This window comes from Nanorana parkeri, unplaced genomic scaffold, assembly GCF_000935625.1.
Source record: "Nanorana parkeri isolate BGI_ZX_2015 unplaced genomic scaffold, ASM93562v1 scaffold822, whole genome shotgun sequence".
In the NCBI taxonomy this organism is placed as follows: Eukaryota; Metazoa; Chordata; class Amphibia; order Anura; family Dicroglossidae; genus Nanorana; species Nanorana parkeri.
Genome location: NW_017307090.1, coordinates 634279 through 659012, shown reverse-complemented (window position 1 = coordinate 659012; position 24734 = coordinate 634279). Strand labels below are relative to the sequence as shown.

At 42.5% G+C, this 24734-nt stretch overlaps 1 protein-coding gene across 1 annotated transcript in view; it reads left to right on the top strand.

Moving 5' to 3' along the window:
- ZFYVE16 (zinc finger FYVE-type containing 16) overlaps positions 1-15371 on the top strand; it is a 45137-nt gene extending 29766 nt beyond the window's left edge. Inside the window, exons 14-18 of the mRNA XM_018565206.1 lie at positions 947-1027; positions 5090-5252; positions 6016-6121; positions 8836-9003; positions 14818-15371. Of these exons, the coding sequence (XP_018420708.1) occupies positions 947-1027; positions 5090-5252; positions 6016-6121; positions 8836-9003; positions 14818-14979 (680 nt within the window). The 3' untranslated portion in view covers positions 14980-15371. The remainder of the gene's footprint in view (positions 1-946; positions 1028-5089; positions 5253-6015; positions 6122-8835; positions 9004-14817) is intronic.
- The last annotated feature ends 9363 nt before the right edge of the window (positions 15372-24734 follow it).

The following is a 24734-nucleotide window of genomic DNA, read 5'->3' as shown; positions in this document are numbered from 1 at the left end:
AAGGGACATTCCACCTTTAAAAAAATAAATGAATGCACACTTCATTAGATTAAATGTGCATTTTTTTTTATTTTTTTTTGAGCCAGTGAAGCATTGCAACCATGATCAGTGGCAGAATGCTCCAGCTCTTGCAGGCTCTTCCTCCCGTCCCTGTTCATACATTGGTACAGACATTTAAGAACATGGACAGGAAGAAAAATGAATGAGAGTGCAAGTGTGGTGACGTCACCATACTTGTATTCCATTCAGAACTACAAGTCCCTCTGCTGCAGTTACTGGTGGGGCTCGTAGTTTCTCCATTCACAGATCCTGTCAAAGGATCTGTGAATGGATAATAAGGCTGTATTGGCGAATCAACACACAGCCGTGCCGAATTAAAAAATGTAAACAAGCCTGCGGGGAGGAGAACTGCAGGATTCAGGTAAGTGGGGCGTGTGTGTGGGTGGGGAGGGGGTTGCGATCTAACCATTTTATAATGTTACACCCAATATGGATCATGATCAGAAAGGTAAAACCTTTAACTGCATTTTGCAGATGGCAACAATTTTATAATAACTTACAACAATAAAGCTTTGTGTGTAGCGTTTCCTTGGAATTACAATGTCCTTGAAGGTACAAATTGTAGTTTTTATGCAGTATAATGTTATTTTGTAAATATGTCTGTTTATGTCTGTTTTTTAGAGTATAGTATCTTGTATGTCATATGCTAAAATCCCTCTGCAGCAATTTGGGAGCTGACCACTTTAGCTATATTAACCATACACTGGTAGATCCATCCACGCGATGAAGGCTGCCAACAAGGATGCCCACTTAGCAAATTTCAAACGGTTCATCAAGAACTGGTGGAAATTTGCTCAGTGAATGGCCAGCTTTGGTTTCCCTTTCTGCAGACCTCATGCAATGCATTTATTGCCACTGTTAACGGTGTATTGTTTTTCCTTCACAGTTACTGGAGCAAGTTTTATTGTTTTCAATGGTGCTCTGAAAACGTCATCTGGCTTCCTTGCCAAGTCTAGCATAGTAGAAGGTATGTAAGCATGTAGGTTTTATATTGTGAAAACCAAAACACTTTCATTTCTTCTGTTTCCTGATTAGTGGGGAAACTTGTTGGGGTACACTTGGGGAGCAATGTTGCACTTTATTTGGTGGTGGTTAGCCGTGAAAGAGAGTTCTTTAAGGAGTAGAGAAATAAAGCAAAATAAAAGAAATGTAAAAGGGGAAAGCAAGAAAGTATAGGGACAAGATGTCTAATGTTGCACGGCTACCACTCTAGGAGAACAGTCGCAATTATGTAAATATGTGAAAAGAAGGAACAATAGGCAAACATCACAATATGTTTAAAAAGTATGAAATAAGCACTACTATTAAATTGATGTTCATTTCCCCCACAAACAATAGTCACTCCTCCTCAGGGTGATCTCAGTTGCAGCGACTTTTTTTTTTTCTCTTTTCATTTCTCTAGCTACGAGTCTGTCCTTTTGCACTTTAAATGTTTCCCATTTTTCTTTGGTGAATGCATTGACTTCAGAGATATTGCAAGGTTGTCTGACATTCACTGCATATTTGGGATATACCCACAGATTTTCATGCAATTGTTTTGATTGAGAAATTTTACAGTTGCAGTTAGACCTTTTCCTTTTACGAAACAAGACAGTGTCATCTTCACTGTGGGACATTTAGCTTCAAGGAATTCTCTGCAAGAAGATAGTAAACACCTCTTCCCGCCTAAAATTCCTCTTCCAGATTTCCCACTGCGCTCAGTGGTTCCTCTCACCGACTTGTATAGCACTAGGGCAGGGGTCAGCAACCTGCGGCTCCGGAGCCGCATGTGGCTCTTTCATCCCTCTGCTGCTGCGGCTCCCTGTCCAGGGGCGGAACTACCGAAGGGGCCTTGCTGAGAAAGCGTTGAAATGCTTGGGCAGGATTAAATTGAAATGTGTGACCACATCACCGGTCACACATTGTAACGCAGTCACAAACTTTGATAGAACACCGCTACCCATGTGAGGGGTCTGGGCAGCCTGGGGGGCCTCTTCTATCAGCTGTACCAGGGGCGACATTGGGAGAGGTGAAAGGGGAGGGGGTGAATGAGGCCAGGCCCCAGCAGCAGCAAGTAAGAGGAGTTGGGAGGAGGTAGAGGTAGAGGGAAAGGGACCCCGGCGACCAGCCCACCTGCCCTGCAGAGCCCACCATAGAGAGCCTCAGATGGGCTGTGCAGGATCTATGGTGTGCTCTGCAGGGTCACTCTCAGGTGAGCTCTGCGGGGTCTCAGGTAAGCCCAGAGTCCAGTGCGTTACTAAGCCCAGAGTCCAGTGCGTTACTAAGCCCAGAGTCCAGTGCGTTACTAAGCCCACATATACCTATATACATGCTATACATTGCATAAAGGTAAAAAATAATATATGCAGTGTTATCTTCATTTTAGATGTCAAAAGGGTTTTGTGGCTCCCGGTGTTTTCTTTTCTGTGGGAAACAGGTCCAAATGGCTCTTTGAGTGTTTAAGGTTGCTGACCCCTGCACTAGGGGTTGGTGGAAGAAAGCACTGGGGTACATAGGAGATGGACACTGAAGTGTCAGTTTCTGGAGAGCCTTCAGTCACCAATTTCTCTTCATTACAAATGCATTCGGCAGCAAGGCTGTGGGGAGAGATAAGTATTTACTATAGTCTTTGCAGGAACATCTTTTATTGGACTTTTTATTTAGGTGATTGATAGAGATTCTTTATAATGTTTCTCTTAGATTCCATTTATTAGAGCGGACTTGACGAATGTCGTTTAAACTTTCGTCTGGTTTTACCATTCGATTTTTGAAATGAATGGAGTTTCCTGAACGTAAACCACATTCACTGTTAGAATTTTGTTAGTTCAAGCAGATTTTCCATCCTGCTTCTATTTTTTCCACCACTACTTCCAGATCTTTAGCGATCTGGAAGCTGGACTTTAATGCAGGCACTTCCTAGAGCCGTGATGCACCCAAAATGGTACCCTGAAAATCAGATGTGATTTGCCCATACAGGACACTTTATCTAAATGCTCTCCCCTTTTTCCCTTCCCTTACCGTTGCTCTGTTCCTCTGGTAGCGAAGTTACATTCTGGTACTTTCAGGTAGAGGGAGCATGCGACTCACTCCTCTTCCTCCTACATGATATTGGTGGTCCTTGGCGATTCGCCATCTATGCGACTAACTTACACTGTTTTGCCTGATGAAAGGGACCCTGCATGGCGATGAAATGTCGAGTTACGTGATACTGAGCATGCATCAGTAAAGGCGAATTGATCAGCATGCTGCACTGCCAGTGACCCCTTCCTTTCTGATATTGAGCGGCGCCATCCATTTGCCACTGTGGCACCCACCCATTCCTAAAGGAACTTACCGGTCAGGAGAGCAATGGCACTTGGACATTATTTTCAAAATCGATTAGTTGGTCGATTATTAAGTACGATTAATCGGTTAATCGGATAAAATAAAATACATTTTTTAAAATGGCTCCAGTGATGGGACTACTAGTTTGTATTGAGATTGTAGTCCATCACTACAGCAAGCTTGGAGCGGTGGAAGTAAAAAAAAAAAGTGTGGTGTGCAATATAGTGAAATGAAAAGTGTAAAATTATAGAGCAATGAATGCAGAATGGCACCGGCTATAGAGGACTGGGTTTTCTAGTCCTCTATAGCTAGTGGTATTCGGCATTGCACCACTGTATAATGTATTATTACTGGGTTTTGCAGTCCTCTATAGCTGGTGGTATTCCACATTGCACTGTATAATGTATTATTGCTGGGTTTTGTAGTCCTCTATAGCTGTTGGTATTCCGCATTGCACTGTATAATGTATTATTGCTGGGATTTGTAGTCCTCTATACAGCACAATGCAGAATACCACCAGCTATATAGAAATACAACAAATCCCAGCAATACATTATACATACAGTGTATAATGTATTGCTGGGATTTGTATTCCTCTATAGCTGATGGTATAATATACAGCCCAATGTACCATCAGCTATAGAGGAATACACATCCCAGCAATACATTATAGAGCACCATGTGTGGGAAAGTGCAGGCTTACCTGAGCAGTCTTCCAGCAACTCGCTTCTGAGATCGGGCCTGTCTGTCGGCGGCTGTCATCCCCCCACACTTGCTCCTCCTTACTTCTCCCCGCGTCCCTGTGCCGATCGTGGATGTGGGCAGGCGGTGTGGCGGGGAGGAGGTGCAGCGTGTGGATCGTGGATGCGGGCGGGTCTGGCAGCGGCAAGTGTGAGGTGGGGAGGAGATGTGGCGCACAGCGTGTGTGGAGCTGTGAGCAGGGCCAACTAATTGGAAGCCGATTAATCGATGATTGAAAAAGTTGACAACTTTTTCAATCGATTATAGTCGATTATGTCGATTAGTTGTTGCAGCCCTATAAAAGTCAATCAATAATGCTATGAAAATGATTTAAAAGAGGCTAAGGCCACATTCACACTGCCGCACGTATATGCGCGTACTGTACCATATGCAGCATATGCAAATAAATGGCTCCATGCACATAGCTGCGTATGGAGCCGCATATTTGCGTAGCGTAGAAATGCGCAAAAACAGAATGGAACTGACATGCGTCCGGGCAGCGTATTTCTGCGCATACAGTTCATTACGAATGATGCATTGTGGGATTGCAAATAGTGCATGCATATACGCACATACGCTCGTATATACACAATATTCAATTTTACTTTTGCGTTGTGTGTGAATGAGGCCTAAATGTTTGCACCTGCCAAATTTGATGTTTTGTTTTTCCATTCTGTAAAATATATGGCGCAGTTTTGCCTTAAAATTTGCAGAAGAGTGCTGTATTTGTTGCGTAACTCTAATGGATTTTTTTTCACTATGTCCAAGGGCTGGGGGGGGGTGTTTGCATTATAGAAAAAGTGGAAAGATTTCCTACTTCTTATTTATCTCTATCAATGTGATTGTAGACTCCCTGTCAAGACAAAGACAGTTGGTTTATATGCTTTTTTAGTGAGAATGGCAAGTCCCTTTGACTCTGCCATTGAATTATCTTCTCCTGAGTTCTCCATTTATCATCATCTCTCCCGTTATATATATTTCCTAGATGGTGTGATGGTGCAAATAACACAGGAAATGATGGAAGCTTTACGGCAAGCTTTGAGAAATAAAAAGGACTTCCGGATAACATGTGGGAAAATCGACTCCGGAGAGTTGTCTGAAGAAGTCATTATCCAATGGGTGGAGCCTGAAGAGAAACAAAATAAAGGGTATATACTGTATACAGTGCAATTAGAATGCTAGTTTTCTTTCTTCTCTGCTGCACCCTAAAGCTGGGTATACAAGTTTAAAATTGTACGGACGTTGGTACTAAAAATATTGTCAGATCTTTTGATAATGCTATCGGAGACTTGACGAATGTCGTTCAAAGTTTCGTCTAGTTTTACCATTTGAATTTTGAAATGGAATTTCCTGAACGTAAACCAAGCACTGCATCCTGGGAGGAGGTCACATGATTCCCCACTACTAAGCAGGTTTATGCAACAGAAGAGCTAGGGAACACTAGGAAAGCAAGTACAAGTGAATCAGGGATGGGCAAGGAGGAGAGACTTTGCCCTGTATATGCAAACATGTATAAAATGCAGACCATTTTCCTGGGAGTTATTGTGAAATATATGCAATGTAGCTGATTTTACAGATGTCACAGTGAGTGCACCACTTTGTGTGATCATTCACATTAATAACCTCTCATTAACAGTAATCTGCAAAAAATAGCTTTCCTTTGTGTTTTAAAGTCATTTCATTCATTATCTGCTAACCTATCAGTTGTTTCCAGTCATTGTTGTACATTAAAGTAACAGGTTATTACATTCGTTTATCAAATTTGTGTAGGATCAGTTGAAAATTTGTTCCACATGTGCTCACCCTAGGTGGGTGTCCATTCTGCAGTACTTTTCTTAGGACCATTGTGTTTCTTGTCATATGTTTATACCCTGGACTTTATTGCTTATTCTTTCATGTTCCTTTCTGTAGAGTCATAAGCCCTGTTGATGGCCAATCCATGGAAGGGATTCCAAGTGAAAGGATTTGCCAGGAAACTGATTTTGAAGCTCATGATAAAACAGTAAAGTGTACAGAGGTGAGTAGCCTTTTGTCACGCTATACTTCACACAGGCATATGGCTGTGATAATTCCATTGTATTGGATGCTTTGATGATGTTTGTATTAAGGCACATACATGCTATTGGGCTGATACGGTAAAGCAGTGGAAAGGGCAGCAACCCACAGCACCTAATTAGGTTTTAATTTGCCATACTCTGAATTAGTGAATGATTCATTTCTTTGTGTTATATTGTTTTCTGCCTTATTGAAAATCCTAATGGAATTTTTCAAGACTTAACAAGACCAAAGGAGGCCACACAAATCAGAGATTGATGAGGTTTTTCCTGAGTCGGACAGTTATGTTCTGAATGATCAGATCTCTTTATGAAGAATAAGCTTTAAGTGTTGCCTGTGACAATCAAATAATCCTTAAATAACAAGTAGTTATATAAGTACAATTTTTTTTGTTTTGAAAAGGATAGGTAATGGTAAAACACCTGTCAAGCTCTTTTGCCATCTGTTTCTCAGTGGGAAGGTTTTCCTTCACTTCCTGCCCCAGGGACACAACAGAAAGTAAGAGGAAACCTCTCCAAAATAAGAGAAACCCCCTCTTTGACAGTTGTCGCTAGAACAAGGGTCCCCATTGTAAGAATTCCCCTCTAATCCTGCTCCAGTGAAAACTAAATATTTTGGATTTTTCCTTGCATCTAATCCTGGTAACAATGGCCACCAGGACAGAAAGAGAGTTAAAGGAGAAGTATTGGGGGAGTAAAATATACTCTTCCCAGGGCCAGTGTGAGACACTGCAGCTTTCACAGGCCAGCTCTGTATACCGAGAGCCGAGCGATCATGAACCGCTGATTGCTCAGCTCATAGTCTCCTCTGCAGAGAACAGTGACAGTCAATCACCGCTCCCCCCAGGGATTCCTCCTCTACTTTCTGTTCCACCAGTGCTTATTGGAGGTACAGACAGGGGATGGGGTGGGCATGGCTGCTTCTGGCTCTAGGAAGGCAGAGCCAGATGTCCATCAGGCAGCCAGGGTGGAGCCTGACCATATATTGTACTCCTGTGACCCAAAAGAGAAATAAAGCCAAAAAAAAAAGGTTTGGCTTTACTTCTCTTTTAACCCCTTCATAACTGAGCTTGTATTTAGTTTTTGTTAATGACTGAAGCACGTTTGACATTTTTGCTGTGCGATTCTTCCACGGCAGTAATATACTTTCTTACAAAGTGCACCCACACATATTATATATTGTTTTTTAGAGGACAGATAGGGCTATATATTTATATCACATATGTGTACCTAACGCCTCACTTAGGACAAATAAAATATTAAAATTGAGGAAAAAACGTAAAGAAAACTCAGTTTCCCCCGTTTTTGTTTTGTAGTATTTTTAAAAAAAATGCATTAAATACATTCATTTATTTGTCCTTTATTTGGAAAGACCTCACATCCCTAGGATTCTAGACATTTTTCTGTACTACTCGGCCTAAAACTAAAACCTAACATTTTAATCTTTTTTTCTCTATCAGCTAAAAGTGGTCACCTGGCATACAATGTCACTGTCACTAAGTGTTACACTTAGTGACAGTGACATATGTTGAGCATCACTCTGATGAGGGGGTTAAATTAAAAAAAATGAACCCCTTAGAGTGAAAAACAAATCTGCAGATCAGTTGCAGATTTTCATTGTAATGGGTTAATTTTTATATTAATGACAGTATATAAATATATTTAAATATATCATCATTTTTATTTGTTACATTTATTTTTTTACGCTTTTATTTTATTTGTCACATTTTTTTTAACATTTATTTAATTAATTATATCAAGCAGTCATTGTGAATGAATCTCACTATTACTGCTTGATAATGTAATACATTTTTGGTCATATTAGACTGCTTCAAACTGAAGAACAGCCAATAATAACCTTAGTGACACTGATCCTGCAGCATTTCAGGATCAGATGTCACTAAAGGTTTTCTGATCGTTCCAACAATGATCAGAAGCCTGCAACATTGTTTCAGGTGTACTCTTCGTACACTGTACACAGCAAGATTGCTTCTCATTGGTCAGCATGGTCAGGTGACGGTGGCCGCCGCTGAGAGGAAGGAGTGTTCGCTCTAAGGTGAGAGCAGGGGGTGAGGGTTATGGAGAGGGGGCAGATTGGTGGGGGTAATTCAATTTTCTCAAAAGTTGCCTGGGAAAGTAGAATTACCCTTTAAGTTGCCATTTGCAACTGGATTTATGCGTCATTTTTGTACTACAGTTTGAAGGGCAGAGGAAGATTTTTTATGCTAAAAGCTGGCCGTACACTGCTGTAAATTCGAGCAGTGTATTGCCGGATTCGAGCTCTGGCTGGCCCTGCTCTGTTTGGCAAAAGTCAATATTTTTTGAATTGACTTCTGTCGGAGCTGAGCTGAAAATTGTCAGCTCAGTCACTGTTCTAGAATTCTGACCGCTATGGGTGCCAACTGTCAGAATACTATAGCTGGCAGGGGAGATTCCACCATCCACACTGTAGCGCATGGATGGAGAATCGCGTGTTTTTTATCACCCAGCCCGCGACTCTGAACAAGAAAAAACGAACTACCAGAGTATGGTCAACAAGTGTCTCTTCCTTTGTCGGGAGTCCGTGGCATTTGTCAGATAAGATTTAAGTGAAATAGAGTAAGCATAGTTTTGGCCATTGGCCCGTTATTTGGCTAAAGCATATTGTCTTTTTTTTTACTCTGTTTCTTTTTCTTAGGTGTTTTATCTCCTTGGAGAGCGTGAACCAGCCAGCAGTACAGCTCATACTCAGTTTGCTAAAGAAATTGCCACGGCCTGTGGAGCTGCTCTGTGTCCGCATATGAAGACCTTGAAGAACAGAGGAATGAACAAGATAGGACTGCGAGTCTCTATGGATATTGACATGGTACCTCTTCATAATCATATCTGATATTATTTTTTTTCTAAAGATTGTCTGAAGTACTGGATTTAGTGTAGATTCAGTTACGTGTACAACTATCCAGGCAAAACAGTACTCCACTTTATACTTTTAAAAGTGAAAGTCCAGCCTAAGGCCAATGTCACACTTTCCTGTCGCTGGCGACAACTTGACAGCAAAAGGATTGGTATAAAGTGCAGTGAAAATGTTCATTCTGTTACCGGGAGGATGAACGAGACGTCACCATCTCACTTATGGAAACGCTTCATAATGTCAATTGATAGTGCAAGAACAATGCCTCGCTCATCCAGTCAACTAGGGAGCAATGTGCAAAAGGATGTGTATGTCCTTGCACCGCCTGTCCTGCATAGTGTGACATGAGCCTGAGATGCATATTATAACTTTTCATATAAATGAAATGTAGTGGTCTTATAAATATATCCTCCAAATTGTATCTAGTGCAAAGAGAAACAAACACGTTGGGTTCTATTTACTACCAATTCAAGCGCTAAAAGACTTGAAAAAGTAATTCTTGATGAAACGCATTGGGGTGAAGCTGAGCCACATAACTGGGTTGTAATCTGGTGAGTCAGAGTCCCAGTTTATTGGCGGACAAAGCGTGGGAGCCAAGGAAGCCACAAGCAAAACTGTGGGGCAAACACGTATTCTTGTAATATAGTGCTGGCAAGTGCCTCACAAATGTGAGTTGTTATACACTGATCAGCTATGGCAGCATGACCACTAAGAGGTGAGGTAAATAAGATTGTTTATTTTGTGGGCATCTGGAAGTGGGTGGGATATATTGGGCAACGTGAACATTTTGTCCCTGAAGTTGATGTTTCAGAAGCAGAAAAAATGGGCAAGTGTAAGGATTTGAGAGACTTTTGTCAAGGGCCAAATTTGTGATGGCTGGAAGACTGGGTCAGAGCAACTCCAAAACTGCAGCTCTTGTGGAATGTTCCCGGTCTGCAGTGGTCAGGGCCTACCAAAAGTGGTTCAAGGAAGGAAAACCATTGAACTGACGACAGGGTCTTGCTTGCTTATTGGAAGCATGTGGGGAGTGAAGGGTGGCCCATGTAGTCTACTCCAATAGAAGAGCTACTGTGGCACAAATTGCTGAAAAAGTTACTGTTGGTTTTGATAGAAAGGTGTTTGAACACACAGTGCATCACAGTTGTTGGTCAGGGTGCCCATGCTGACCCGTCTTTACTGTGCGCCTACAATGGGCATTAGAACTGGACCATGGAGCAATGGAATAAGGTGGCCTGGTCTGATGAATCATGTTTTCTTTTACATAATGTGGATGGCTGGCTGCTTGTTTGTTGATTACCTGGGGAAGAGATGGGCACCAGGATGCATATGGGAATAAGGCAAGCCGGCAGAGGCAGTGTGATGCTTTGGGCAATGTTCTGCTCGGAAATCTTGGGTCCTGTCATTTATGTGGATGTTACTTTGACATGTACCACCTACCTAAACATTCATGCTGACCACGTACACCCATGGAAATGTATTCCCTGATGGCAGTGGCCCCCTTTCAGCAGGATAATGTGCCCTCCCACACTGCAAAAATGGTTCAAGAATGGTTTGAGGAACACAACGAGTTTGAGGTGTTGACTTGGCCTCCAAATTTTCCAGATCTCAATCCAATTAAGCATTTGTGGAATGTGCTGGAAAAACAAGATGGAGACCCCAACTCACACCTTCAGCACAGCATACCTTCAGAGGTCTTTTGGAGTCCACGCCGCGATGTGTCAGGGCTGTTTTGGTGGGGGAACCTAATCAATATAAGGCGGGTGGTCATAATGTTATGGCTGATCGGTGTATGTCTGGATGTTTTTCCTCATTAAATTAAAGATTTTACACTATTAGAACTTTCTATGTGATCCAGTATTCAGTGTTTAGTTGGGGAATTTCTGTGTGAGGTATGTACAGCCTGGAGAGATGTTGGGGTTTGGTTTACACCTAATGTCTATTTACACAGACGGTAGCATTTTCCATTTACTGGCCTGTCTATATAAATTGATGACAAATATAGTTATTTGTTTGACAGGTATCCCTATACTTTATTACAGCCCCGCTTTCAGCAAAGCACTGAGACTGACAGTGGGAGCCGCTTGCAGACAGCTGTAATGTAAAGTATTGTCATCATGCAGTCCTAACCGTTTCTGTTGTCAATCCCAGTGCTTTGCTGGGAGCTGCAGTCACTACCACCCACATTCATATAGAAACTGTCAACAAAGATGCGTGCTCCTTGCTTGTGCTGATTTAACATAATGCGATTTACAGTAGTGTACTATAGTCAATAGCAACAGTGAAGTAGGTTAGCGTGGTTAAAATACACCTATACCGAAATACACTCTCACATACATTTTAAAGATACCCGGTCACCAGACGAATCATTTTAAAAACAATCTTCCCACAGGATTTTATGTGCATTTAACATATTAGACATGTTATTTACCTGTAAAAGCTTCCCTTGTGTAGACATGCAAAAACCCTGAGACAGCTGCTGGACGCCATCATCTTGGATGTGATATCAGCAGTCCCAGCAGACTCCGAGCTATCACTTAAGTGACACCCTATACCACGATAGACATCCTTGGCATTCCACCTGTGGAAAAACTACAAGTCCCATTAGGCATTGCAAAACTTACAGCAGTAAGCGTGATTTCCAGCAGCAAAGGTATGATGGGATTTGTAGTTTGATCACAGCTGGAGTGTCAGGGTTGTCTAGTGCTAGTCTATTCTATTCCCCTAGCATTATGTAGGAAGTGAAGCGGAGATGCTGGGCCAGCACAGAGAGTAATTAGACACTGAAGAGGAGAGGGTTATAACATGGCAGAAGGGGAAGAGGCTATGCATGGAATTGATTAGTCAAATTTGTAGCCAGTTCAGAGGCACATTGCAAGTTATTAAATAGTTTTTAGGTTGGTCCAGCGTCCTTTTAAAATGATATTGTCATTTTTTTCTTGTCCATTAAGGGACACAAAGAAGTCTTTAGCGTTCAGGTTATACTGCCATTTCCAAACTGAAAGCTACACAACTGAACCCCTCCTACTACCAGCATGCCTCATTTTTCTTGTTAGTGTCTTAGGAAGATGGATGTTTTTCTATTCTTCAATGAAGGTTCTACATGGTGCTGCCGGAGCTTTGTCTCTTTTGATTGGAGTGAGGTCTTCCTCAAACTAACTTTTTATGTATTGTGTCCAGACCCCTCAGGACTGCGCAGAGAGTGTTCCAGACTTCATTCTGCAGAGCGCTCTTCAGGTCCAGAGCTGTTTGAGCCCTTGCCCTATCTCCTGAAAACTCACATAGTGAGTGTCAAACATAGAAAGCTACCTATTTTTCATAGAGCGCCATTATTCCCTTTTCCTGCCAGCTTGCTGTGGAAGGGGGTTAATACTAGGGATGTACCGAGACCGATAGCAGTATTGGTATCGTTGCCAATACCGAGTATTTGGGCGAGTACTCGTACTCGCCCAAATGCTCCAATACCTTCCCTGATACCGGAGCTTCCGGTCAGAATGAGATCTCCCTCTGACTGGCAGTGCCGTTGAGGGAGCATGGAGCAGGGCGGCACGTCATGACCCACCTCCCGGCTTCTTGATTGGTAAGAAAGCCAGGTTGCCTAGCAACAAGTGAAGTCGGCTTCCTAGCCAATCAAGAAGATGGGTAGCACGTCATAACCCGCCATCCTGGCTTCCTGATTGGCTAGGAAGCCGGCTTCACTTGTTGCTAGGCAGCCTGGCTTCCTAGGCAATCAGGAAGCTGGGCGGCGGGTCATGACCCGCCGCCCAGCTTCCTGATAATCCGGGCCAACGGATGCCGTTATCGGAAAAAAAAATATTGGTACTTGCACTCAATGCTGAAAAATGGAATTGGTGTATCCCTAGCGCTGACTTTATCCTCTGGGTGCAGTGTTGCTCTCTTTCCCACCATACAGCATAAGAAAACATCTCCCCACTGCTGCTCCTGCTTGCAGGTCCTGTGACGCAGATGGGGATGCTGAATGTGGACCTCCTGGCCTCCAGATTCAACAACAAATTTGACAAGTATGTCTCCAGATACAGGCATCCCCTAGAGAAAGCAGTGGATGCTTTGGTGGTTTAGTGGGATCAGTACAGCCTGATCTATGCCTTTTTTCTTCTCAAACTTCTGATGCTGGTGATCAAATTGCTCCAGACTGTCCCAGGCAAATGTGATACACCAACCTGTTAAGACTCCTTGGAAATGCTCTATGTAGTGCACTGGCTTCTCTTCTACCATCTTAATCCAAGCCTATAGTCTTAAGGATAGAGCTCCACTTTTCCGGTCAACTCCACTAGATCTGTGAGTGATTCTTGGACTTTTCAGCTTAGAACAACTGTTTCTCAGATTTAAAAAGACTGCAACCTGGTCTCCTCTTCACACAATCCTAAGTTCTACTAAGTGGACATTTTGACCTCATCTGATGCCAGAATCTAGTATAAGGTCCTTCAGGTGGTTCTTTGAGCTGCAGGTAGTCCCTGGTTTTCTGTTCTTTTCTTTAACCTGCAAGCATTTGTTTGTTGTGTTGCTAACTACTCACTTGGACTGCTTTTGGACTTCCCAAAGCTTAAAGACCTCTGTGCCCCTCAATGGACTGAAAATGTTTTTTCTTGGAGTCCATTGAGGGACACATCTGTGTTTATCACCATTCTCTCAATACTGCTTTGTTACAAAACTAAGCCATGCTGGTCATAGAAGGGGTTATCCTCGCTGGCCCACAGTTGTTTTGCCAGTTTCCAGTCCTCATGTAGGTGACAGTATAATCAGAAGGTTAAAGATGTCCTATGTGTCTCAATGGACTTGCATTTTATGGTGCATGCAACAAGTTGTTTTCAATCTTACTACCTTTTCATTCTCTATTAAAAGAATGTCTGGAAATCCTGCCATTAGGATCTCCAATAAGACAACCTTTGTTATGGAGTGACAACTGTTTTCCAGTTTAGCTCTTGTGTTGTCGCTCTCTCCAATGCTCCTTTGGTGGTGACTGCTAATTACCATGTCAATACACATTGTGCAGGCGTGGTGTAGTCCAGGCACTAAGAATGATGTGCAGCCAGCACTGTCCGTGCATGTAGATGGGGAAAGTGGAGGAAATCAGCAGTACTAAGATGCAAAAATTATGAAAACAAACCTCTTATCTTAAAGAAGGAGAACTATGGGGTAAGTGTTTTTCCCCATAGTTCTCCTAAGGGTCACGGGAGGACATAAACTAGCGTCCTCCCGTGACCCAAAGCTCAGTAGATCGCGAGCTACAGCTCGCTATATACTGAGACGGCCGCAACCAAGACGGATCCCGACATTACTGTCGAGATCCACCCAGCTGTGTGAGTGACAGCTGGCTCTGCCTATCTAGAGGCAGAGCCAGCTGTACCCGCCCCCTCCCCCGCCAGTCCCCTGCAGGGAGCCATGGGTGACAGTCACGGCTCTCTGCAGGGACAGGGTCGAGAAGTGAGCGAGCGCCGGTATGTGTTCGCTCACTCCCCGATCTATTGAGCTGACCGAGCCAACGTGCGACAATGAAACTGTCACAGAACTATGAGGATGAGTGAAAATATCTCGCCTCATAGTTCTCCTTTAAAAAAACAAAACATGGCAGTTGTTTGTGATAGTCTTTTAGCAAAATAAAGGACATCCAGTTGAATTTAGTTTTACGTTATGCTCATAAAAGCAGATTGTCGTCTTTGTACCATTTGCTTGTATTCTTATGTGTGAGTACTTATGTTGAAAAGTTCTGTATCTCGCTACTGGTATATTTATCTTGTCCTTTGTTTTTAGGTGGAGTATCGAGCGGGGTCAGGAGGTCAGCTTCTCCCGCAAGTGTACCTAAATGACCTAGACAGCGCTTTGATTCCCGTCATCCACAACAGGACATCAGACAGCAGCATATTGCCTTTGGTGATGGAACTCATTTTTTACCTGATAGAAAGCCTCAGTTAGCATAAACTTCCATGCGTGGTTTGTGTTTTATCGCACTGATTGCTCAAATCAGCCTCTGAGACTTAAAATTTCCTTCACCAGCTCCTGAGTGAATCAGCCTCCCTAAGCAGGAGAGCATAATTTTGGTGTGTCAGTCGTGCATTGCTATACATACAATAGCAAAGGTGCACCTCTAAGGGCCAATCCATGCAATTTGTGTTACCACGTTCACTGTCCGTGCAAGGTAAAATGTTGTATACATTGGACATCGTTCTAGCCCCAAATAAGGCAAAGACCAAACATTTGCGGTATATTAAAGATCTGTGTTACAAAACTGAGCTCAATACCTAAAAAGATGCATACAATGAAATCAGCTAGAGGTTAGAATGAGATTATTGTGCACCTTATTTACTGCCAGGCAGCGTAACCATGTAAGCACACATACTTCTCATACGTGATCACCTGAACATTAGGAAATTGTACATTGTTCAGGTGGTTTTTTTCTGTATTCTGCTTCCAGCGGCAGTGTGTGTTCAATAGAATGATTTTCTATTGATCATTGATCATTTAATAAAATATTGATCATTTAATAAAATAAACAACATCTTTTTCCCTGGTGGCATTTGGTTCAGTGTTGGACACTGATTTCTAAAACACTAAATAGGTACTTGTAGTAAACACTATTTGGTGGTTGACAATACAACATATATCACCAATTACAATTTAAAGCAAAAAGGTTAAATCATCATATAATTGATGTGGCAGTTTGTCCCAGTTAGGAACCAGCAGCCATGGGCCTTTATTGACCGCAATATTAAAGCCATTGACAACATTAAAACTAAACTGAACCTTCAGTTGAAATCATCTGAATACATTCCGCGTGCATCAAAACAAAAGGTGTGCAAAGTATTAGAGCAGTAAAGCCTGTCCCCTGCCAGCAAGCTGTGGAGAAGAACTCCTGCTCTCTGTGTGGAAGCAGTGGTCTCTCTGCAGAGCTCTAACATGCTGAGTCGGATCTAGAGCTCTCCAATCAGTAAGGAGCAGCATGCTGGCAAGGGGCAGGCTTTTCTACCCAGGCTGTGCCTGCTTACTAAAAAAAAGAATGAACTATAAGACTTTGCACACCTTTTGTGTTGATGCATTTGAAATGTATTTAGATGATTTAAACTGGTCAATTGGGCTTTGAAGTATCACATTAGGTGCTGACATTTTTTTTTTTTTTCTCCGGATGTTTTTGTGTTTTTTGTTTTTTTTACATAAACCATCTGGCTCCTGGGATTATCCAGATGGGATTAAAATAAAAAAGCTAACGCATGCCTACACAAAAATAATCTAGCTCACAGAGTTCCCGCCTGCAGTAAAGATTAGTGGGATCGATAAGAGTCAGCCGTGACAGTGCGCTTTATGCCGCTGCAATGATCATTTACATTCTTCTTTGTTTAATATGTAACTTATTCTGTTTAGCTTTACTGATGCCCTTCCAATCACACTGCTGGATCAGTTTCCCCATAACAGACGAATTGTGCTTTCAGTCTGACCGGACTTTAAGGGTATCAGAGAGGTGCTTTGATTGCTGCAATTTGTTCTTTGTTTAAATTATCACATAGAATCCAGCTAAGCTCAGAATGTCCTTCTTTGCTTGGCAAAAGGAATAGATAGGAAGAACCTTATGCTGTCAGATAGTAGCACCCGCTCTGCTGTTCTTGTTTTTTTGTTGTCAATGTTTCATGTCCACTGACTGATATTGTAACTCTCTGCTTTGTGTTCCTTTTTGAATACTTCTTACCTGCATTATGTTTTTTAGTTTAAAGGGGTTTTCCATGCTGGGTAAACCATGAATTCCTACATCTGACCTCTCCATTTGGTAGCATGATGGCGCCACCTCATATGCATTAGAAGTGCTCGTATAACATGCTTTACTTTTGCTGGATGACCTATCTACAGCCATTTGGATATTGCTGAACTCGCAAAGCACCATGCTGTTTAAAGAAGAACTGTGGGGATTTTTTTCTTTTTTTAACCCTTGCAGTGGGGCTACCACCACATCGCAAGGGCGAACTGCTTGTTTTTGTCTAGGCGCTAAAAAAAAAAAGCTATACTTCCCCAAACTGCCAAGCCGACTCCCTGCTTTTTCAGTCGCTAAAACATGTCTCCTCTGCTGCACAGATGGAATGTTCCTCAGGTCCTCACGTCTATACCCTTTTATAGAACGTGATGACAAGGATTCTTAGACAGCTGCAGAGGAGGGGGAACAATCTAAGAGCAAGCCGACTCGAATGATTGGGTGAGCATAAATTTTTTTTTTAGCACCTAGACAAAAATGAACAGTTAAAGGAGAACTACGAGGTGAGCGATTTTCACTCGCCTTCATAGTTAGAGCCGACGTGTGACAATTAAACTGTCACACATCGGCTCTATTGATTGGGAAGTGAGCGAACACATACCGTTGCTCGCTCACTTCCCAATCATGTCAGTCACCGCTCCCCGCAGGGATTCCCCCTCTCCGATCCTTCAGTGCTGACTCTAGATAGGCAGAGCCCGCTGTCAATCAGCCAGCTGGGGTGACCTCGACAGTATTGTCTGGATCCGTCCCGGCTGCGTCGCTCTCGGTATATAGCGAGCTGTAGCTCACTATATACTTAGCTTTGGGTCACAGGAGGACTTTAGAATATGTCCTCCCGCGACCCTTAAGAGAACTATGGGATAAAAAGGTTACCCCATAGTTCTCTTTTAACCCTTGCAGTGCGGGGGTAGCCCCACTGCATGGGTTACTAACATTTTTCCCCCCCAAAGTTCTTCTTTAAGGCCTCCACAGGCACTGTACCTTTTAGAAAGCAATCTGCAGTGGATCCACAGAGCAGAGACATCTGGGCATTCAGGAGGTAATACTGCTGCCTCCTGAAAGCCTGTTTTTTTTTTTTTCATCCCATGGAGCATTTTAAATAGAACTATTGCGTTGCTAACGCATGCCAAGCGCAGCCCCTTTCACCTCAATGGTGGCAAGTGGCACTGCTGAAAGCAAAATGTTGTCTAATTTTTGCACTGCCCTCCTGCAATGTGATTTTTTTCAGTGGGCAGCCAGGGTGCGGTAAAAGATGGATCCAACCACATTTTCTACTGTCTCGTGGCACCTTATTTGGTCACGTTTAGCAGCTTTGTAGCCACTGCAATGAATACAGCACTGTATCTGCAATGCTATATTTTCAGCGGGGAGCAGTAAAAACGTGGATCAACCACATTTTTTTTTTTAACTGTGTGGTGGCCGCACATATGAACAAGGCCTAATTGATCCGACTGCAATGCCTGGCTTTACCTATTGTGACCCTACTGCTAAAATCTGAGCACATGGGCACATGCCCACGGCATCTTTGCTTGTATGTTAGGCCATCTGTTACTGAATGGGGGTGAGGGGGAGGGGGGGGCTCATGCATGTGAAGTACTTTAATTTGCTTAGTGGACAACCCCTTTAAAACAGATTTCTGCTTCTAAATGGGCAAAGCTTCATATTTGTTGTGCACTACGTTTGCAACTACAAACTTATGATTTAAATTGCCGTTTGTGTGAATATGCCTAAACCTTCATTGTCATTATAGAATCAGCCGTATGTATTTTTTATTTCACGTTGTTTGTTCTGCAGTGTGTCCCTTCAGCAAAAGAGGAAAGAAAAACAAAAGCCTCTTTGGAACCAAAGGGTTCATTTTAATAACTTTATATTCAAAGAAGCTATATTTAGATATAATATTGCTATATGGATTAGATGCTAAATATACTTTGTATATTTATAATTATACAAGCAATAATTTAGAAATGACACATGTATATTTTTCTACAATGATAAATTCCACGATGTAATGTATCTTATTTGGTTTTCAATATATATACATACATACATATACATTGATGTAAAATGAGCATTTGTAATGCAATCTTTGTTGAAGCATTTGAAATGAATATCAGAATGTAGCATTTCTGTGTTTGTGTGTAATGTGCCCAGGCCATGTGTAAATATAACCCAGGTAAGTGGGTACTAAATATAGCAGACAAGGCAAGCGGGTATGGCAAGGCATTTCGTGTCAGCTGTATTAGTGTGATGTGTAAGCTGTTGTCATTAATGCTTCATTGTGTTCAGAGGAAGTGTTTTCCTGTAGTATCTCAGAAGACCCTCCCGCTCGGAGCGTCGCCCACCGGAGCAGCAGTGACGCGACGCTCGGCGAGGTAAGTAAGAAGAAATGACGCTGACTCGAGTATAAGCCGAGGGGGGGCACTTTTCAGCAAAACAAATGGGCTGAAAATCTCGGCTTATAGTCTAGTATATATGGTATTCGTGACTGAAAGGAAAACTTTGCTGATAGATACTGAAGCTGGCCATACACTGGTAGATTTTTATATAAGCATTCATATGAAAAAATTCTCACCAGTACATTAGATAATTCCATCTGAGACTTGTTGAGTGTCTTTTGAAATTTTGTTTGATGTTAACATTTAATTTTGGATTGAATGGAGTTTCCTGTCTGTGAAGGTTCTCATTCATCCAGGTCATGGTATATCTGTAAAAAGAAAAAAGTCAAGGCAACTGGATTTTCTGGATTTTTCTTGACGACGTTTCACTGGTCATCCAACCAGCTTTTCATTCTGAATTGAGAAAGCTGTTTGGATGACCAGTGAAACATCTTCAAGAAAATACAGCAAGTCCAGTTGCCTTGACTTATTTTGTACAGATAATGGAGTTTCCTGAATGAAAATCATCTTGCTCCTTTTTGATATTTTTTTTTTTTGTCAAATTGATCCCATTAGCTATTAAGAACGTTCCGAAACTGATTTTTTTATTTTTTAACAAAATTCTAACCGTGTATGCCCAGCTTTAGGATATGTAAAGCTATTTTTTGGCGGTAGAGTAGGCAAGGATTAGAACCGCTGTCAGGTTTTTATTTCTATGTTTTAAAATGCAGTACACCAGATTTTGGCTCAGACCTGACTTTTTCGCTCACTTCCTGATCAATAGAGCCGACGTGTGACAGTCTCATTGTCACAGGTCGGCTCTAACTATGAGGCGAGTGAAAATCGCTCACCTCCATAGTTCTCCTTTAACTGTTCATTTGTGTTTCACACAGTACCACCATTGTCAAGCACTGTGCATTTTAAAGCTCAACTCCAGGATTTTCTCCCCACCGCAATATATTATGAGGGGAATTTATCAAAACTGGAGCACAGAAAATCTGGAGCAGGTGTTCCCAGTAACCAATCAGCTTCACTCTTTTATTTTCAAATCTTAATTGAACACACTGAAGAGAGAAGCTGATTGGTTGCCATGCAGAGCTGCTCCAGCTTTCTCTGCTTCAGTTTTGATAAATCCCCCCCCCTATGTATCTCTGCTGTGCAATTCCATCCACCATATCAGGTTTGTTATCGGTACCTTGAAGCGCCGTATACAGCTCACTTGAATTTGGCGGCATTCCTTGTCCTGGCCACAGTTAGCAGGTCCTGTGCACCTGTAGAAAGTTCCTGCTTACAGGTCATGTGATAAAATAAAATTACATGTTCCATCATTCTTTGGTACCTCTGTAGTTTCTGGGCTGACAATGAGCGTCACTGTTGGCGGTTCTGGCCATTGCTGTGGGTGGTGAAAGGGGCGCAATTTAGTTGTGTTATAACCACCCACAGGCCATAGCTCACTACCACTAATGTGTGCACTGGCAGGGCTCAAGCAGGCATGAGTGATTGGGACTGAATGTCAATTGCGACCCATTCAATTTCTCCCAGCCTCAGCGTTGGGAGGATGATGACGTCACCTCTGTAGTCTGATCGGCTCAGTTCAGAATCTAATCTGCCGATATACACAACAAGGACAAGTCTTCCTTTCAAAAAGTTTTATGCAGGAGTCAAACTAGTGTTTCCCACACTTTTTTGGAAGGTACTGCTAAGTGGTCACATTTGTCAGTTCTCGGACAGTTCTCAGGAAGCTGCCTTAAAAACAATAGGATATCTCATTATATTCATATTTGGTGCTCTGGAAATATGACTTGTTAGGGATATTAAATGAAAGGTTAGGAAACCTAACTGATATACCCCGTGTTCCTGGGTGCTGTGGTGCCATGCGTATAGCGCCACCATTGATCCAAGCAAAACAATATATTACCAGATAACCAGTAATTCTTCTTTTAGAAAAAAACGCCTTTATTAATGGTCATTCAGAATTTTTAGAGAGCGCAACATTTCAGTACCATACAGGGTCCCTTCATCAGGCTGTTAGTCACTAATGCCTGATGAAGGGACTCTGCGAATTCTCGAAAAATGAAGAATTACTGGTGTGCTGGTGATGCATTCTCTTCTTACTTTTAGGCAGCCGCTCAGAATGCAAATCTGTGGTGTCACAGAAGTATCTGATCTCTCAGTAATGTTTTAAGGTTTTTAGTGAATGGGTAGAGCACATCCTTGGAACTCGCACAACAAGAATGCTTTACTTTCTGTGTAGACATAGGAAGGTTGTATGTATCCCATGATGGTACTATGTATAACCTTTCACCCTGTGCTTTACCATTTAGTCAAAAGTATTCGGTTGACTTTAGTATAAAGAGAAAGTGTGCTGTATTATCACTGACTGCCTATTTTGAGTTATTGTAGTGGTTAACTTAAAATGTTTGGGCCTAAAACATTCAGTACATCTCTGCAATACATGCACATTTTCCCATGTTTTACCTCTTTTAAAATGCTGCCTCTGCTGCAGTTCCATGTGGTGTTGTCCGCTCTGCCTGATTTTTTTCCCCTGCGGGGCTACAAAAACCATCTACCTTTCCTTGCCTCCATAACATGAGGGGTAGGTGTTCTGTGGTCCACTAGGGGAAAAATTAGGCAGCACAGGCAGTGTTGTCAGTAAGTATGGGCTCGGGCGTGTTCGTAGCTCCACATGCCGAGCCCGCCAGGAAGCTGGCAGCGCCAATCACAGGTACTTGGACATGTGACTGTGATTGGCGCTGTCAGCTTCCTGGCGGGATCGGCACCTGGAGCTGCGAACACGCCCGAGCCCATCCTTAGTTGTCAGCTCAAACAGGAAGTTAGGAACTTGCTAGATTTTGCTGTACTTGCAGTGATTTAAGAAGGCAAAACATGAGGAACGGTGCACGTATTGCAGACATACATTTAAAAGCCAAGCTCCAACTTAAAAGAAAATGTAAAAATTGTCCTGCACTAGTTACAATAAAAAAAAGTAGCTCTCTCTACACTACTTGCCCTATGTTCAGTGATGTCCTCTGCAGACTCGCCACTCTGCAATCCAGTGCTGATCACTGGTTGTGGGTTGAATGATGTCCAGCGCCCCATGGGAGTGTGTTATCATGCCACCCTGGATTCACAGGAGAATGCTGCAGAAAATGGTGCACACATCATTACCTGATTGACATTCTCTGCAATATTCAAGGAAAAAGAGGATAAAGACGACCCATGATGGGCACAAGACCTTAGGAAAAGAAAGGTTTGTATACACATTTGGGGGAAAAACACAGGTGGGTGTCCAGGCTGGAGCTGGGCTTTAAAGCCTAAGCTTATCTTTTCCACCATGCTATTACACACACATTCAGAGTGTAACATGAAACATGGTCACATCACAGCACCCGTCCCCTCCCACTTACTTGAATACCGGGGGTTCTTCTCCCCGCAGGCTGCTGCTATTTTTCAAATCTGGGGCAGCTGTGCGTGACTCCGTCCACATAGAGGCATCATCCATTCACAGATCCTTTGGCCGGAAACTACAAGTGCAATCAGCCACCATGGAAGAGGGACTGTTAGTTCTCAATGGGAAACAAACCCAATGACCTCACCGCAGTCTTAGTCCATTCATTCTTCCACCTGTCCAGGTCACTGAATGTCTGTATGGACAGCAGGAAGAGTCTGCAGGAGTCAGAGCATTGCGCATGCGATCCACCTATTGGGGTTGCAATACTGTACTGGTTCCATTGTTTAGGAATATATGTGCATTTATAATTTTTTTTTCCTAAGGTGGACTTTGCCTTTAAAAAAGTAATTGGTGATATTATTTTACCTGCTTGCCTTTCAAGTTTTATTGTATTAAATACAGTGAGGGGAATTTATCAAAACTGGAGCAGCTGTGCATGGCAACCAATCAGCTTCTCTCTCCAGTTTGTTCATTTAAGATTTGAAAATGAAAGAGAGAAGCTGATTGGTTGCAGTACACAGCTGCTCCAGATTTTGTCTGCTCCAGTCTTGATAAATTCCCCTTAAATGATTTGTAGATTTTCCACTAGGGGGAGCAAGCACTTAATATGCATTAACTGCCTCCATTCTTAACCTCTTTGGCGGTATTCCCGAGTGTGGCTCGGGGTTACTTTTCTGTACCATGAGTGGTAACCCCGAGCCAGACTCAGGAATACACAGCGCGTCTCTTACCTTGTCCCTGGTGCCGCGCTGTTTCCTCCGGCCGATGCTGGCATCCGTCTTCCGAGCGTCTGCTTCACAGGGAGTGCGGAACCGGCGGGAGATTCAAAAGTAAAAAAAAAAAAAAAAATCATACCGCCAGGGAGGTTAACAACCGTTAAAGAAGAACTCCATGAAAAACATTTCTTAACCCTTGGAGTGCTCATTTTTGTCTAGGTGCAAAAATAACAGTTATACTCAACAGATACTTGATGCTGGCTGAGCCCAATCCTGAGCTGGCTGGCTGTTAGACCAGTCCTTCCAGCCTCCACCTCCGCTCCAGCAATCTAAGGTCCTGTGAGTCATCACATTTAATAGACTTTTGTGTATTGGACTTGAGGATGCTGAGGGACATGCCATGGCTGGAGCAGAGGAGAAGAAAGGCTGGAGGGAGTTCTCCAACAGCCAGCCAGCTCTGAGGATCGGATGAGTATAATGTTATTTTTGCACCTAGATGAAAATGTTTTAAGAAGAAGCAAAGTTGTGTAGCAAAAGCAGGAAGCAAACTCTGCATGTGTATGTGATCATATTAAATAACAAACTATATCAGAACAAAGTTATTTGAAACATTAGCTTAGTTTGATTATTTTGATTAAGCTGACCCCTTCGCCTGCATACCTATAATGTAATTACAAAGACTATGCATTCCCTTTAAAGAGCGCAATTTTTTGGATCTTTCTAACCAGTTAGAGCAGACTGTACTGTACCCAGAAAATAGAGTTTGAAGTTTGGTAAAATGAAGTGTGAATCATATGAAATGCTGTCATTCAGTGAAGTGAATCAACATTCACTATAATACAAACCTGTGTCCAGTAAGCTGGGATATTCGAGATAAGGAACACTTTAAATAGATGTTAAAGGAGGGTGCCTGGATTCCTTAAGAGGATTCACCCACCTTACACTGGTGGAGAGCTGGCTTTTAGGTACATATTCCATTCTGAAATGACAGAACACAATTAGACCCTAACAATGCTTTATAGACTTCGTTCTGCTGTGTATCGGGAATGTGTTGAGCACGAGATCTCAGGATTTCCATAATGTGTACACCTTTTGTCTGGTTTTTGCTATGTTGATGAATCCTGCTGGTGGAGAGCTGTGTGCGCTATTATTGGGAGAGAACCCTGCCTGTATGTCTCCAGCTGATTTACATTTTCCATTATCATCACATTTGCTGTCTAAAATTGTGTCTTCTTTCTGAAAATGTTTTATGCAAAGCCTTTCTGTTTTAGGACATATGCTGCATTATGTCGAAAAAGAAAATTGTCAGGCACTGATAAGTATCTGTTTTTTTCAGATTAAATGTAACTCTACCAATATTGTGTAAGGGGGGGGGGGGGGGTGTGGAGTTA